The sequence below is a fragment of the Ascaphus truei genome, chromosome 2 (assembly GCF_040206685.1).
Source record: "Ascaphus truei isolate aAscTru1 chromosome 2, aAscTru1.hap1, whole genome shotgun sequence".
In the NCBI taxonomy this organism is placed as follows: Eukaryota; Metazoa; Chordata; class Amphibia; order Anura; family Ascaphidae; genus Ascaphus; species Ascaphus truei.
Genome location: NC_134484.1, coordinates 8,769,149 through 8,785,432, shown reverse-complemented (window position 1 = coordinate 8,785,432; position 16,284 = coordinate 8,769,149). Strand labels below are relative to the sequence as shown.

The following is a 16,284-nucleotide window of genomic DNA, read 5'->3' as shown; positions in this document are numbered from 1 at the left end:
GCTCTCTGCAGATCACTCACTACAGAACCGCAGCAACAACCTCTAACTTTGGGTAGTGCTGTGCCTTATATACCTCAGGAGGCAGGCACATCTCTGATGTCACTAACTGTGGACTCAGAGCATGTAGCCACTCCCATCCATACATAGGGCACCTCACCAGGGTGTGAAGGCAAACCTCCATGATTACTGCTGGCACTCCTGTAACTTACCAGGTTTACTGCCAGCAGGAGAATAAACTGCAGACCATTTTACAGCCTGGCTACATATATATATATATATTTATATTTAATCACCCTTTTCCACCATCTTTTAGTGTCTCAAGAACCCAGAGTATAGAGACTCTCCATGTGAGGAGGAGGAAAGATACCTCCCTAAAGATTGCACTCACACTTACCCGTGTGAGTGATTGTTGTTCATTCTGCTTTTATGTATATTGTTTTAATCACCGAAGTCAGGCGTTATTATTAACATTTGCTCTGTCCCTTAACATCTGTTCATCATTTGTTCATTTGTTCATTTATTCTGAGGGGGATACCATAATAAAGAGCCGCAGGCGAATTAAAGAAGTTACTGCTTGGACCAGGGGAGAAGGAACGCCACACCAGCAGAAGAAAGAAGTAAAGAACAAAAGAAACCTTGATGCGACAGCATTTGCACAAGGCCGTGTAAGTGTTTCTGTTATTTTATACTTTATTACCCCCACCATCAGTAGTTCGAGGATTCACACACTCGAACTCAATTACTTCATTTTGATTACCCCCAATCCCTCAACCTGTGCTCCCCCTTTTTTTTCTGTGTTTCTGTTCCACTAAGGATCCTGGATAGATCCTATCGGGGTCTGAGCCATAGGAAGAGACTACGAAGCCAAGGGGATCCTTATATACTTAATAAGGTCGTAACATCTCATTTTATTTCCCCATTCATCCCATTTTGAGGTAGCGCCCGGGTATTTTTCTTCACAGGTATTGCACCACACCTGGTTATGCACGGAGATTTCCCCACATGGTCCCTATCTGCGATTGGGGGAGGAGGGGAGTAAGTGTGTTACAACAAGAACCTGTGAACCTGACAGGTATTGCACCACACACCACACCTGGTAATGCACGTAGATTTCCCCACATGGTCCCTATCTGCGATTGGGGGGGGGGGGGGGTGTTACAACAAGAACAGGTATTGAGAGCAGAGAGGGTTGGGTTTTCACTCTCTCTTCTGGAACCTGGAGGCTGAGAGGACGCTGCTCCCCAGGATCCAGTTTGGGGGAGACGGCTGCAGCCTCTGAGAATCTATTGGGACGCTGTTCCCGTCTGACAGTTAAGGATTGAATGTTATATCTGTGTGTTATTTAAAGTTGGTAACTGGCTTACCCAGCCAACATTGCAGATAGGGATATGCTGTGGGTTAGACTCCTGACAAGAGTAGATGTTATTTTTATGAGGCATGACCGTTAGGACCTGCTAACACTCCCTAAGTAAAATTCTTATTAACCTGAATAATTACAGGAAGAGTGATCTGCATTGGATCTGTCGTAACCTGGCAAAATGAACTAACCTGCTAACTTGGAAAGTGGGGTGGGGCAAGCTTAAACCTTGGGGGGAGGGGCCACTACCCTCCCAAAAGCAGCTGAGACCAGCTACACATAGTTAGTAAACACACAGATAACAAGCTCTGATAAACCCCAACCATTACACATAAGACGCTTTGGCCAAAGGGTTAAACTAAATGACCCTGTATTTTTGTCACATTAGAAGTAGCTTTGGGCATCTTTGTTTGTTTTTTGTTGTAAACACCCCAAACGCGCGATGTTTCAGGCCGGCGTGGCCTTTCATTAGGGAGGTGTTGGTGAAGGGCTCCCATCGTGTTCAACTGCACTCAAGCAAGACTCCAATTTGTGTAAATAATACACTGTGAGCCCCACTCATGCATTTAATTTTATTGTAATATTATTCAAGGAAAACAGCAGCTCAGATGCTTTTTCATTCAGATACAGATATCCGATGCTTAGAAATTATACACGCATATCATATGCATAGACATTAATATACACATATCAGATGCATAGACATTAATATACACATATCAGATGCATAGACATTAATATACACATATCAGATGCACAGACATTAATATACACATATCAGATGCAAAGGGCCTTATTCTGTGAGCCTATCACACCGATCGCACAATTGAATTCTATGGGGTTTCCGTGCTGAAGCACTGGATCAGCGCTGTAGCAGATTACAGAATAAGGGCCTTAGTCTTATAGACCAGTGGTTCTCAACTCCAGTCATTAAGAGTCCCCAACAGGTCAGGTTTAAGGATATCCCTGCTTTAGAACAGGTGGCCCACTCAAAATGACTGAGCCACTGATTGAGCCACCTGTTCTTAATCAGGGAAATGCATAAAACCTGACCTGTTGGAGGAGTGGAGTTGAGAACCCCTGTTATAGACCATACAACATGTGACAATGTCTCCCTCATGCTGAGAAGATTCAGTCACATTGTTAGTGTGTTTAGAGAATGTATCTAGTTTCTTGGTTATGTTTATTAAACTCTATGGCTTCTTGCTGCTGCTTTCCTTTGATGATTTCGCAGGGTCAGAGGGCACTGATTGATGTGCCAAGTGGCTACCAGCAGACATGAGGTTCCTTGCTTGGTGTCAGCCCGTATAGACTTCCACTTCACACAGGGTGAGATACTCTACGCGTCCAGGAATAACCACACTGACATAACGACCCACCATGCCGTTGCAGCAAAGAGTAATTATGGGTTTGGAAATGTCGTTGATGGTTCCACATCTGGGGAAGAAGGAAAGAACAGGATATGTAAAGAACAGAAACAAATATTATGCGTTACAAAGACATATTAAGGAAAGATAACTGAACTACTTCTAGAAATAAATGTATGTACAGAACTGTATGTATATATGTATGTATATATGTATGTATATATGCATTCAGGTTTTTTCTTTGCTATGTGAATATGTCTTATCATATTAGTCATTTCTCCTTCTCTATTTCGTTTTAGCCTTTAAGATCTTCTCTATACAGTAAGTCTCAACAGAATACGGTAGGTGCTGCAGATAAATCCTTGGGAAAGGCTGCAGCGAGGTGCTAAATGTTGATCTGCAAAATTGTAATTATATTAAGAGTGACCATTCTTTTGTTATTCCTTTCCAGTTGTCCTCTAGTGCACCCGATAACATACTCCATGTTTCCAGATGTTGGCCATTTTCTACCGAGATTTAGCACCTGTCTGTGTGCATATTATTACTGCCTGTCTGTATGCATATTATTACTGCAGCCTGTCTGTATGCATATTATTACTGCAGCCTGTCTGTGTGCATATTATTACCGCATGTCTGTATGCATATTATTACTGCAGCCTGTCTGTGTGCATATTATTACCGCATGTCTGTATGCATATTATTACCGCCTGTCTGTGTGCATATTATTACCGCCTGTCTGTATGCATATTATTACTGCAGCCTGTCTGTATGCATATTATTACCGCCTGTCTGTATGCATATTATTACCGCCTGTCGGCATGCATATTATTACCGCCTGTCTGTATGCATATTATTACTGCCTGTCTGTATGCATATTATTACCGCCTGTCTGTATGCATATTATTACTGCCTGTCTGTATGCATATTATTACCGCCTGTCTGTATGCATATTATCACCGCCTGTCTGTATGCATATTATTACCGCCTGTCTGTATGCATATTATTACCGCAGCCTGTCTGTATGCATATTATTACCGCAGCCTGTCTGTATGCATATTATTACTGCAGCCTGTCTGTATGCATATTATTACCGCCTGTCTGTATGCATATTATTACTGCCTGTCTGTATGCATATTATTACCGCCTGTCTGTATGCATATTATCACCGCCTGTCTGTATGCATATTATTACCGCCTGTCTGTATGCATATTATTACCGCAGCCTGTCTGTATGCATATTATTACCGCAGCCTGTCTGTATGCATATTATTACTGCAGCCTGTCTGTATGCATATTATTACCGCCTGTCTGTATGCATATTATTACTGCCTGTCTACATGCATATTATTACTGCCTGTCTGCATGCATATTATTACCGCCTGTCTGTATGCATATTATTACCGCCTGTCTGTATTCATATTATCACCGCCTGTTTGTATGCATATTATTACCGCCTGTCTGTAAGCATATTATGACTGCAGCCTGTCTGTATGCATATTATTACTGCAGCCTGTCTGTATGCATATTATTACTGCAGCCTGTCTGTATGCATATTATTACTGCAGCCTGTCTGTATGCATATTATTACTGCAGCCTGTCTGTATGCCTATTATTACTGCCTGTCTGTATGCATATTATTACTGCCTGTCTGTATGCATATTATTACTGCAGCCTGTCTGTATGCATATTATTACTGCAGCCTGTCTGTATGCATATTATTACTGCCTGTCTCTATGCATATTATTACTGCCTGTCTGTATGCATATTATTACCGCCTGTCTGTATGCATATTATTACTGCCTGTCTGTATGCATATTATTACCGCCTGTCTGTATGCATATTATTACCGCCTGTCTGTATGCATATTATTACCGCCTGTCTGTATGCATATTATTACCGCCTGTCTGTATGCATATTATTACCGCCTGTCTGTATGCATATTATTACCGCCTGTCTGTATGCATATTATTACCGCCTGTCTGTATGCATATTATTACCGCCTGTCTGTATGCATATTATTACTGCCTGTCTGTATGCATATTATTACTGCCTGTCTGTATGCATATTATTACTGCAGCCTGTCTGTATGCATATTATTACTGCAGCCTGTCTGTATACATATTATTACTGCCTGTCTGTATGCATATTATTACCGCCTGTCTGTATGCATATTATTACTGCCTGTCTGTATGCATATTATTACCGCCTGTCTGTATGCATATTATTACTGCCTGTCTGTATGCATATTACTACCGCCTGTCTGTATGCATATTATTACTGCAGCCTGTCTGTATGCATATTATTACCGCCTGTCTGTGTGCATATTATTACCGCCTGTCTGTATGCATATTATTACCACCTGTCTGTATGCATATTATTACCGCCTGTCTGTATGCATATTATTACCGCCTGTCTGTATGCATATTATTACCGCCTGTCTGTATGCATATTATTACTGCCTGTCTGTATGCATATTATTACGCCTGTCTGTATGCATATTATTACTGCAGCCTGTCTGTATGCATATTATTACTGCAGCCTGTCTGTATGCATATTATTACTGCAGCCTGTCTGTATGCATATTATTACCGCCTGTCTGTATGCATATTATTACGCCTGTCTGTATGCATATTATTACTGCAGCCTGTCTGTATGCATATTATTACTGCAGCCTGTCTGTATGCATATTAGTACTGCAGCCTGCGGGATATGTGGCATTTTCTATAACAAACTCTGCACAGTTTGATTCTTTAGCTAGAACAGTAATTAGTCGATTTCTGTACATGGAAGGTTTTTCTCTGTCTGTGTAATGGCGCTGTGACCACTGTGCGTAGCTGGTGGCAAAGGAGATAACCTGTATTAATATTTCTATTACCAATAAATCTTTATCTTCATGGAGCCAATATATAGTTACATAGTAGATGAGTTTGAAAAAAGACATACTTTTTGTCCATCAAGTTCAACCTATGCTAGATTTACACGACAGATACTTTATCCAATATCTGTATTTACAGTATATTGATCCAGAGGGAGGCAAACAAAAAACCCCAGTGACATCATCTAATGATATTTCATAAGGAGAACAAAAATCCCTTCCTGACTCCAAATTTTGGCAATCAGATTACTCCCTGGATCAACATCCTTCCCATGTTTACTTATTTGGTATATCCCTGTATACCTTTCCTTCTTTCCTTGGGATGAATAGATAGTAGGACAAAGGAAGGAACATGCTGGTACTCACATAGGGTTGTTGTTGTCTGCAGAGTTTCCGACACGGACCTCGGCCCCTTTCAGACGCTCACTGCAGCAGTCCTGCCTGTTCGTTATAACAATTGTATCTATCTTATTGCTCTGCTTCATGTCCAGTCTCCACCAGGGATCTTGCTCATACTTGGTGTGGGAGCAGGGGTGTAGATAGGCATTACTCTCTTTGTTGCCATCAATAGCTCGATCAGCAGTACCTTCTACAGTAGCTCCACCAACCTCAGGTGATAGAGCATAGATGTAAGTGGAGCTTTGATTGGCTTCTACCGGTCTTGCTAAATTTGGCCCTAAAAAGAAAACAGGTTAGTTTAGACTGGTAACTATTCCAACAGAAGACAGGCACACACACAAATACACACTGAGCTGGGACTGATGTAGTAGATTCATTGGTAAAGAAACCCTTTTAATGATGGAATTCCATCTCTGCGGGATTCTTTTTATATGCAGAAAGAGGCCGTGTCGAGATTAGGAGTGGAAGGATTGTAAATGGGCGCTCATGTTTAGAATAGGAGTTTTACCAAATGTGAATAACACGTGATTAGTGCACAAATCTTTAAATTAACGAGTGTCATCAATTCGTGACAATGAAGCAACTTAGACCAATACTTCCTACATAAATAAAGTGTACTGAAATTGAATAAAGTGAAAAATACACAAATAATACATCACCACAAATTTGAATAACACGTGATTAGTGCACATATCTTTAAATTAACGAATGTGTCATGAATTCGTGACAATGAAGCAAATTAAACCAATACTTCCTACATAAATAAAGTGTACTGAAATTGAATAAAGTGAAAAATACACAAATAATACATCACCACAAATTTGAATAACACGTGATTAGTGCACAAATCTTAAAATTAACAAATGTGTCATGAATTCGTGACAATGAAGCAAATTAAACCAATACTTCCTACATAAATAAAGTGTACTGAAATTGAATAAAGTGAAAAATACACAAATAATAAATCACCACAAATGTGAAAAAAAACGTGTAATAGTATTTTTCTAAGCAGCTTAATGAACCATTTTTTGACCGTTTCTACATTGATGTACGATTTCTTCCAGATAAGGGGAGCGCCGATGTTCACAATGTGGAAACACAAAAATATATATGTACAATATTGGAGCCTTAAGGTAGTGGGTGAGGGATAAATCAAGAGGTAAGTATTACACTCACAAATTCCCTATAGTACAGTAGTTGGGCATGTCAGAGATCCAATCTCTCTCTGACAGGAGCAGATGTGGTAAACATTACTAAAACAAAAGTAATACAATGTGTATTAATACAATATGTATTAGATTGTTTTAGTAATGGTTATTATAATTGTGCTGCCGGGATTTCCACATGTCAGTACTGTATGGTATACATAACCATCTACCCTCTGGAAGAAATCGTACATCTCGTGATTAGCCAGAGTAGCCTTCTCATCAGGAACCAGGCTTAACCTTTGTAAACATTTTATTTTAAAGGATCCATGATTTTTCATCAGAGGGTCAAACATAGCGGCCTATTCAGGTAGGTTCGATAAGATCACTGCCGTATCGATCGGCTCGGCGTGTTCCTACCAGCCGGTCTGACATTTGTGTTAACACGGCATACAGAAAGAGTTATCGCAAGTCAGATACCGTTCGGTAGGAAAATGCTTTACCGATCGGGATAGCAGTGTCTTTAGCTGTGACTTTCTCAGAGTTCTGCCTGTGCGATCTCCCTGCACAGAGAGAGAGCTGCATCTCCCTGCACAGCTCTTACAGGCGATCTCCCTGCACAGAGAGCTGCATCTCCCTGCACAGCTCTTACAGGTTATCTCCCTGCACAGAGAGAGCTGCGTCTCCCTGCACAGCTCTTACAGGCCATCTCCCTGCATGGAGAGAGCTGCGTCTCCCTGCACAGCTCTTACAGGCAATCTCCCTGCACAGAGAGAGCTGCATCTCCCTGCACAGCTCTTACAGGCCATCTCCCTGCATGGAGAGAGCTGCATCTCTCTGCACAGCTCTTACAGGCAATCTCCCTGCACAGAGTGCTGCATCTCCCTGCACAGCTCTTACAGGCCATCTCCCTGCATGGAGAGAGCTGCATCTCCCTGCACAGCTCTTACAGGCCATCTCCCTGCATGGAGAGAGCTGCATCTCCCTGCACAGCTCTTACAGGCGATCATACTGTTTTTATTTACATTTTATTAACATATTACTGAAGCAGGGGGTCTCTAGACATGACCCCCATTAATTTTAGGTCTGGGCACTCAGGCCTCTGTAGGGGGTGCTGGTATCTCCGCAAAGTTTAAATGTCCATGTTACGTGACGCAGGAGAATTTTTTGAAGTGAAACTTCTTTAGCGGCGTGAATGCAGTTGATTGAGGCGGAAGTCAATGGTGACGGAAATGACATCACTCCTGGCAGAAGAGGCCGTCAGTGTTGCCAGCTTCCCCCAGGAGGAATCAGCACTGGCCCGCGCCCTCCCCCCCCCCCCCCACTCTGTCACTTCTCACAGCCAAAAAGGGTATTTTGTAACATTTGGAGGAGAAGGCGGGCACCCACATTATATGTCTGAGGGTATAAAACTACTTCAAACTCACCATGGAGGAAGTTGTCAAGGCATTGCTCCAGTCTGCATCTGCACAGCAGCAGGCTATCGCTGCTCAACAGCAGGCTATCGCTGCACAACAGCAGGCTATCGCTGCTCAACAGCAAGCTATCGCTGCCCAACAGCAGGCTATCGCTGCTCAACAGCAGGCTATCGCTGCCCAACAGCAGGCTATCGCTGCTCAACAGCAGGCTATCGCTGCCCAACAGCAGGCTATCGCTGCCCAACAGCAGGCTATCGCTGCACAACAGCAGGCTACCGCTGCACAACAGCAGGCTATCGCTGCACAACAGCAGGCTACCGCTGCACAACAGCAGGCTATCGCTGCACAACAGCAGGCTATAGCTGCACAACAGCAGGCTATCGCTGCACAACAGCAGGCTATCGCTGCACAACAGCAGGCTATCGGTGCACAACGGCAGGCTATCGCTGCACAACGGCAGGCTATCGCTGCACACCAGCAGGCTATCGGTGCACAACAGCAGGCTATCGCTGCACAACGGCAGGCTATCGCTGCACAATGGCAGGCTATCGCTGCACAACAGCAGGCTATCGGTGCACAACAAGAAACTAACTTTACACAGCAGCAGGCGAACGCTACCCAACAGCAAGTTGCTGCTGCAGCTACCGCTGCACTGCAAGAGACTAACACTATCCAACAGCAGGCTACCGCTGCAGTTACCGCTGCCCAACAGCAGGCTACCACTGCAGTTACCGCTGCCCAACAGCAGGCTATTGCTGAAGTTACCGCTGCCCAACAGCAGGCTACCACAGCAGTTATCGCTGCCCAACAGCAGGCTACCACTGTAGTTACCGCTGTCCAACAGCAGGCTACCGCTGCAGTTACCGCTGCCCAACAGCAGGCTACCACTGTAGTTACCGCTGCCCAACAGCAGGCTACCACTGCAGTTATTGCTGCCCAACAGCAGGCTAACACTGCAGTTACCGCTGCCAAACTGCAGGCTACCACTGCAGTTACTGCTGCCCAACAGCAGGCTAACACTGCAGTTACCGCTGCCCACAGATGTATATCGCAAAAGCAACTCACGAAACACATTCTTACGAGCTGACAGCTGCCACCCCAAGTCGTTAATAAAAAACATACCCAAGGGTCAACTGATCCGATTAAAAAGAATCTGCACTAATTCAGAAGACTTCTGCAAACAATCGATGGATCTTATGAACCGTTTTGAGGCTAGAGGCTACTCACGCATAGATCTAAACATTGCGTTCAAAAAAGTCAATGAAATGGATAGGCTTACATTATTACAAAATAAAAAAAGAAACAACTCATTTTCACAATCCCCAATGTTTATTATGCAGTATACTACACAGGCATATCAAATTAAAAATATTGTGAAAAAACATTGGGCTGTATTAGCTGCTGATCCTGTTTTACAGCATGTCTACAATGAGGGTCCCAAATTTGTGTACAAAAGAGCAAAAACAATCTCCAATTATGTCTCACCAAGTTTGTTTACAACTAAGAAACTGGTCTCTAACTTGCCAAAGGGATGTTTTAAATGTTTAAAATGTAAATCTTGCAAGTATATGTCTTCACAATCTGATTTTTCATCCACCAGTACAGGGAACATTCATAATATTAAATCATTTATAAATTGCAATACCACATATGTAATTTACCTACTTAAATGTGGTTGCGGCAAACAATATGTAGGCCGAACAATAAGAGCCCTCAAACTTCGTATACTCGAACACTTACGTTTAATTATAAAAAAAGATGTTAACCACCCTGTCTCATTTCATTTTACAAATTGCAGTATGGGTAATGTAAATAACTTTTCATACACAGGTATAGAGCACATACCATATCCCATCAGAGGTGGGGATAGGAATGGCATTCTAGACAGGAGAGAATTATTTTGGATCTTCACTTTAAACACACGTATTCCAAATGGCCTCAATTCCGACTGGGATTTGGGACCACTCCTGCTCTAGATAGGGTCAATTAACAGCAATTGTATACTTAATATTGATCATATTTGTATTTGCCTATTTCTCTATCCTCTGTCTGATGGGGATGATATCTGCCATCTCAATATACACAACTCCTTACCTAATCTCATGAACACACTTAGCTCAATTTTTGCTATATATACATATATATGTAATGTTCACTAAATAGTGAAACATATATTCAATAGAACTTTAACTGATGTCTTAACCAGAATATAGCACTATTATTAAGTTAAGTAGAATTGTTTTGAATTCAATATGCCAATTGTTAACAAGCTTTTTAACTAGTAAGTTCATATACTCAGCTCAACGGGGATTGTCCTACACTTTGCCTACATCCATGCAGTATTAAAACTTGATATCTATTTTTTCAATTAATACACTATTCTAATATACTGTTTGGTGAATGATGGCATAGTCTCTTTTTTCCATCCTAGACAACATATATCATTATACTAGAGGTACTATTTCTGGCATTTGCTGCACAAGATGTACCTTTATTATATATTGTATTTTGTAAATTACATATATTGAATGTACTAGGTTGATATATGCTTCACAGATTGCACTTTAAAACTGTGGGTTAGTAACATATATAGAATTCATTTAATCTATGAATGATGCATCAATACATCTCTGCTCACGAGATTAATATATTCTAATTTGTGTACATTTGTTTTTAATTTAGTGTATATGTTTAGAGCATATGTTTTCATTCAGATTTTGGTTCATTTTTTCTGTCTATATTTTTATATATAAAGAATGATGATATACAGAGTTTAACTAATCATTGAATGAAGTACAGACACACCTCTATTCATGAGATTTATATACTTTGTTTGTGTACATTTGTTTTTAATATAGCTTTTACGTTTAGATTATGGTTTTTTCATTCATATTTGGGATCGCTTATTTGTTCATTTTTTTTTGTTTAAATAAAGTTTATTCTATTGTTATGGCTCGAGCGTACTGACATCACACGTCCCGCGTCACGTCCTGCGTCATCACTCCCGTGGAACCAGGAAGTGTCGGTGGATTGGTCATGTCAGCGCCGAGTTCAGGTATTTAAATGCCCCGATATATGCATCACAAGATCTAACAGACTATGAGAGAACACAAGGTCACATTGCTGGCTAAGATTACCACTACAGACCAGCGCCCCAGTGCGCATGCGCTAACCTCCAGGGGTTACATTAGTTTAAATCCGAGTGCTATAAATACTCTACTGAAACATGGGACACCCCCCGCAGACAGGCCTTGAAAAAGCTTATCGCGAAACGCGCGCGTCGACACGGCATCACACAGTCACGTGCACGCGCTGAGCCTCCGTTCATTCACACTGACTCTATCCAAACAGGAGAGTCAGCGTGGCTCAGCTGCCTGCACAGCTTCGGGCTCACAACAGACCTGACGGTCTTGCGAGCCAATTCATTTGGGAACGATTACATCTATCTGGCATTATACTTTTAATTATACTACCAGGAACTACTGTATTGCTAATAACCTATCACATTATTAAATTAAAGCATTATACTTATTTCATTAGCAACCAGTCTCCGAAACAGACATTAACCTCTGAAGTGCCAGCTACACACCAAGTATGGAGTAGCATAACACCGTTTAGGATAAGGATTTTTATTACTAACCTGCATAGATCCTATAAGGTGTTATACTTAGCAGACATCTGCAGTGCCTCTGTTAAACCAGTGTTAATCCTCTGAGTACTAGTGCGAATTAGAGATCTGCATTTATCAGATCCAAAGTTCTCATAATTTTACATTTATTCTCTAGCACTCAAGCATAATTAGTCTTTAATTAGCCCGAGTGATCATGTGTTGGTGCACAACTACCTATGATTGCATTATACAATCTCATCACAATACTGGCTGCACATTACAGCAGCAAAGTAGAAGGTCTCGGATAAAGGTGCACCAAACAAGTACTCAACACTGTGGCACTACATACCTGGTCATCACTTTCATTCCCACTCCAACCAATACCTAGATGACCATTGTATATGAGGAATACTAGGGACAGTGAATTTCTTAACACTGGACATAGTTATCCATTCAACACTCCTCTGGAGTAAACTACCCCAAGAGTGAAACACTTCGTACTATTTAATAAATGTTTTAAACCCCATTGTTTTAACGAGTTCATCAATAAAAGTATTTTAATTATTTCCATCATCACACATAGGAATAGAGTGCTATATAGGGGTTCTGTTCATCTTCAGTGTTACTTTGATCTTTGTTTGTAAAGAAATGATGATGCCAGCATTCGCCAAACGGATAAATGTGTAGACCAATAATTATTTGATGAGCGTGAATTGTAGAGATTACATGAATAAAAATGTATTTATTTTACCTGCAAAGCTAATTTGTAATTTGGCTCATTCGAAAAAAGTCAATTAATTTAACTAAATGTAATATTTTTGCATGCTTTTAATAAGTTCTCCACCGCACCAAACTCAATAAGATCTTCTCTTTAAAGCCAAAACATGAAAACATCCATCTGAATGTTCTTACCTCCTGGCGGCTGACAGCAGGACTGAGCCCATCCCAAGACTGCATAAACAAACAGAAGCACAAAGAACTTCATCCTAATGTGAGGGAAATAGTTACATTTGTGACAGTTACTAAAATTGCATATCTTACCTTTACCTTCATGGGGCATTTACACTACACACTGAAGACACGCCATATTTGTATTAGTTTAAGTAACATTTATGTTTAACTATTTTTCTTAAATATTACTATGTTTTAGACGCACAAAACCTGAACAAAATGTTTATCAGAAATATTTTATTTCCAGTGTCTTTCCATTAGGTATTAAAATGTATTAATTACTTCTGGCATTGCGACCATGCAATTGCTTGTTAAACAATCACATGGTTGCGACCTGCACCCCATGTCAGGAATGGAACATGGCGTCCTTCTCTTCCTTTCAGATCTCCCCCAAAAATACAATGATGTTCTGTGATTGGCATTAGTGCCGCCGGAGTACTGGTCCTGAAGAAGTCCCAAGAATGTCATGAGGACACTATAAAGGTTATATTAGTCAGCAGGAATGGTTCATACCAACTTTAGTGAGATTGTTAAAATGGAGATTAGGTTTGATATTCTTTGGCAATATGAATATACAAACCCTTCACCTGAGCAAAAAGATTAGCTAAAGCAATAGTAATGTTTGGAAATAATGAAAGATTTAAAGGCTGTGACAGGGAGTGTGATTTCATATTGTCTTGCTTACCTGTGAAGGAAATGCTGAAAAACACAGTAGTGCTTCTCAGATTTTAAGAAGATTTAAAAACAATACAATAAAGATCACTGAAGGAGCACCCCTTACCCGAATCCTTCCTTATATCTGCCCTTCCTAATGAACCATCGATCTTCATGTATCTATATCCTGTACTTCCTCTTGTTCACCCTGTCTCCACACATCACTTAGATTGTAAGCTCTTCGGGACAGGGACTCCTTTTCTTAATGTCTACTTTTATATAAGAATCGCTTATTCCTGCTATGTTACGTGTGTTAATGCTGTAAAGCGCTATGTACATGGATGGCATTATATATAAATAAAGATATACATACAGTGCATACATCCCATTTCTCTTTCCAGATTACCCATTATGTCAGCGATGTGCCCATCAGTTCCTCTTAACCTTTGGGGTTCTCTTGTGCCCTCCCTGCTCACCTCATTGGCCCCAAACTCTTCAGTCTCTTCAGTCTCTTTATGATCTCTCCTGTGTTCCTCAGTCTGCCACATTACCTCTTATCTTTTACCATTCCTGATACTGTTGCATGCAGGTCATGGTAACATTGTGTTTGTATGTAAGGTAGGAGGCAGGTTTAAGTTTAAGACAACTGTCACTCAAGCCTCTTAAATCTCTCTGTATTTTAAACATTACTATACAAACACTAGTCTACTTTAACAGCAGCTCATGTCATTTTTGGAGTCTTTTTGTTTGCTTTTAGTAATGTCTTAGGAATAAATAAATCAATAGTATTCTTATAGTATCTGTAAAAACATTTTTAACATCAATATTTCCCTCAATAAAAAAAATAGATTTTATCATGTAAATAAAGTAATATACAGATGTAGCAAATGTTATTGCACCCGCAGATAGCGCAGAATATCACAGAGTATCCAATCATTACTCACCAGCGATTGCAAAACCCTTTGCTGCATCTGCACATATACAGTAGTTTGTCCCACATGGTTAATGTTAGAAGAGCCCAAAAATACCACTACAGCTAAGCAGATTGTATAATCAGCAGGATGAAGAGACATGCAGTACTCACCTTAATTCTCTCTCTCACCTCTGCAGCACTGGGCTGGAAGCTCGGCTTATATACAGGTAACTTCCATTATCATCACCTTGTACCTCCCACTTATTGTAATATTCTCTGTCCTACACTTTCTTCAGAAATATTTGTTTTCCGAGGAAATGGGGATTTATTTGACATCTGATCTTTATCTTTGACTGTCCCTGTTTTTCTTTTTCAAGTTATTTACTGAACACAATGGGGACTATTCATTATCCCACAATAGTGCCGACCTGGGCATGGTCACAGAGAAACTCCTATTGAAGTTTTCAGGCAATAGTGCCCCAATCTGTACTCTAGCAGTTTAATTAATTAACCTCCCCCCTCCCCCCCCCCTGGAAATACACCTGTCATGGGAGACCAGGTTATTTGCACCTTTTTACAGGGATCATTCATTGAGCAAAACAAGGTAATGAAATAAATTGTAATTTATTCGGCAAAATTCGCTTACACACAACGATACACAAAATAGTGACAAAAAGACACACTTACTTTGGGACTGGGGTTGAAAACTAGACTTTCCTAGGTGCAGGGAACCCTACGGGAGAGATTTACCCTGACCACCGCTAGTTTCTCTTCTGTGAACTCCTGACCGCAAGTTATTCTAAATCTCCTGGAACTCAAATCGGCATAAAATCCAAGCCGCGTTCGCTACATTCGATTCTGAGAACTTGGACACTACAGTCGGGCTTAGACTCTGGCGGGCAGGCTTTTCAGGCTCAAAATCGAAGCCGGTTGCTCTGATATTCACACAGAAGCAACTTTGAAAATCCCGCCCGCGCTATTACTACTGGAGACTACGAATCTGATTGGCTCACAGATTCTTATACTATTTTCAGTTTAATTCACAAAACTGAGCAGCCAATCAATGCATGGGAACTACCCAAAGCAGCCAATCAGAGCCAAGCCGGCTAGAAAAGCCAGGTCAGGGGGAAAACTGAAATAGCCAAGAGACATGCGCAAGCCTGACACCTCTCTCCCTGGCTATCTCAATGCCATCTGCTGGGCAGGCTCCACCAGGTCTGGCTGAACAAGTGGCATCCCAGAGGACTGCCATTGATCTCCGGACCTGGTACTCCGCCTTTCCCCGCTGACCAAATACTATTCACACCTCTGTGCATCCTCTGGTTGCTTTGAACTGCAATGTCCAGCAGACTTACGGGCGGCGCCTATGGGTTAGCTCGGGCTGCCTGTTTGAATATCGGTTCCGAATGTAAAAAGCACATTGCATTATAGTAAAGTTTATTTCAATACACTTCTGAGTCTCTGGGTACAGGGAACAGAAATGGAAAAATGTTGTAGTTTTATTTCTATCTGACGTATTCCCCACACACTTTCCCTGTGACTCAGTCTGGACTCCCATAGTCTCCCCTCAACCTTATATATGGTGGGATACCAACA

At 41.2% G+C, this 16,284-nt stretch overlaps 1 protein-coding gene across 1 annotated transcript; it reads right to left on the bottom strand.

Annotated features, from left to right (window-relative positions):
- Positions 1 to 1,915: 1,915 nt before the first annotated feature.
- On the bottom strand, positions 1,916 to 13,157 carry LOC142475488 (fucolectin-5-like). The gene is made up of 3 exons (XM_075581350.1): positions 13,083 to 13,157; positions 5,965 to 6,274; positions 1,916 to 2,794 (listed from the first exon to the last, which is right to left on the bottom strand). Exons 1-3 carry the CDS (start codon positions 13,153 to 13,155, stop codon positions 2,656 to 2,658), a joined length of 522 nt encoding a protein of 173 aa, XP_075437465.1. The 5' UTR covers positions 13,156 to 13,157; the 3' UTR covers positions 1,916 to 2,655.
- Positions 13,158 to 16,284: the final 3,127 nt, after the last annotated feature.

What these genes read in the sequence shown, in the direction of transcription:
- LOC142475488 (XM_075581350.1), bottom strand. Translation starts at nt 13,155, where the DNA reads ATGAAGTTCTTTGTGCTTCTGTTTGTTTATGCAGTCTTGGGATGGGCT. An exon ending in CTGCTGTCAGCCGCCAGGAG is followed by an intron (nt 6,275 to 13,082) that starts GTAAGAACATTC and finishes TTTTCTTTTTAG; the next exon opens with GGCCAAATTTAGCAAGACCG. An exon ending in GCAGACAACAACAACCCTAT is followed by an intron (nt 2,795 to 5,964) that starts GTGAGTACCAGC and finishes CTTCTTCCCCAG; the next exon opens with ATGTGGAACCATCAACGACA.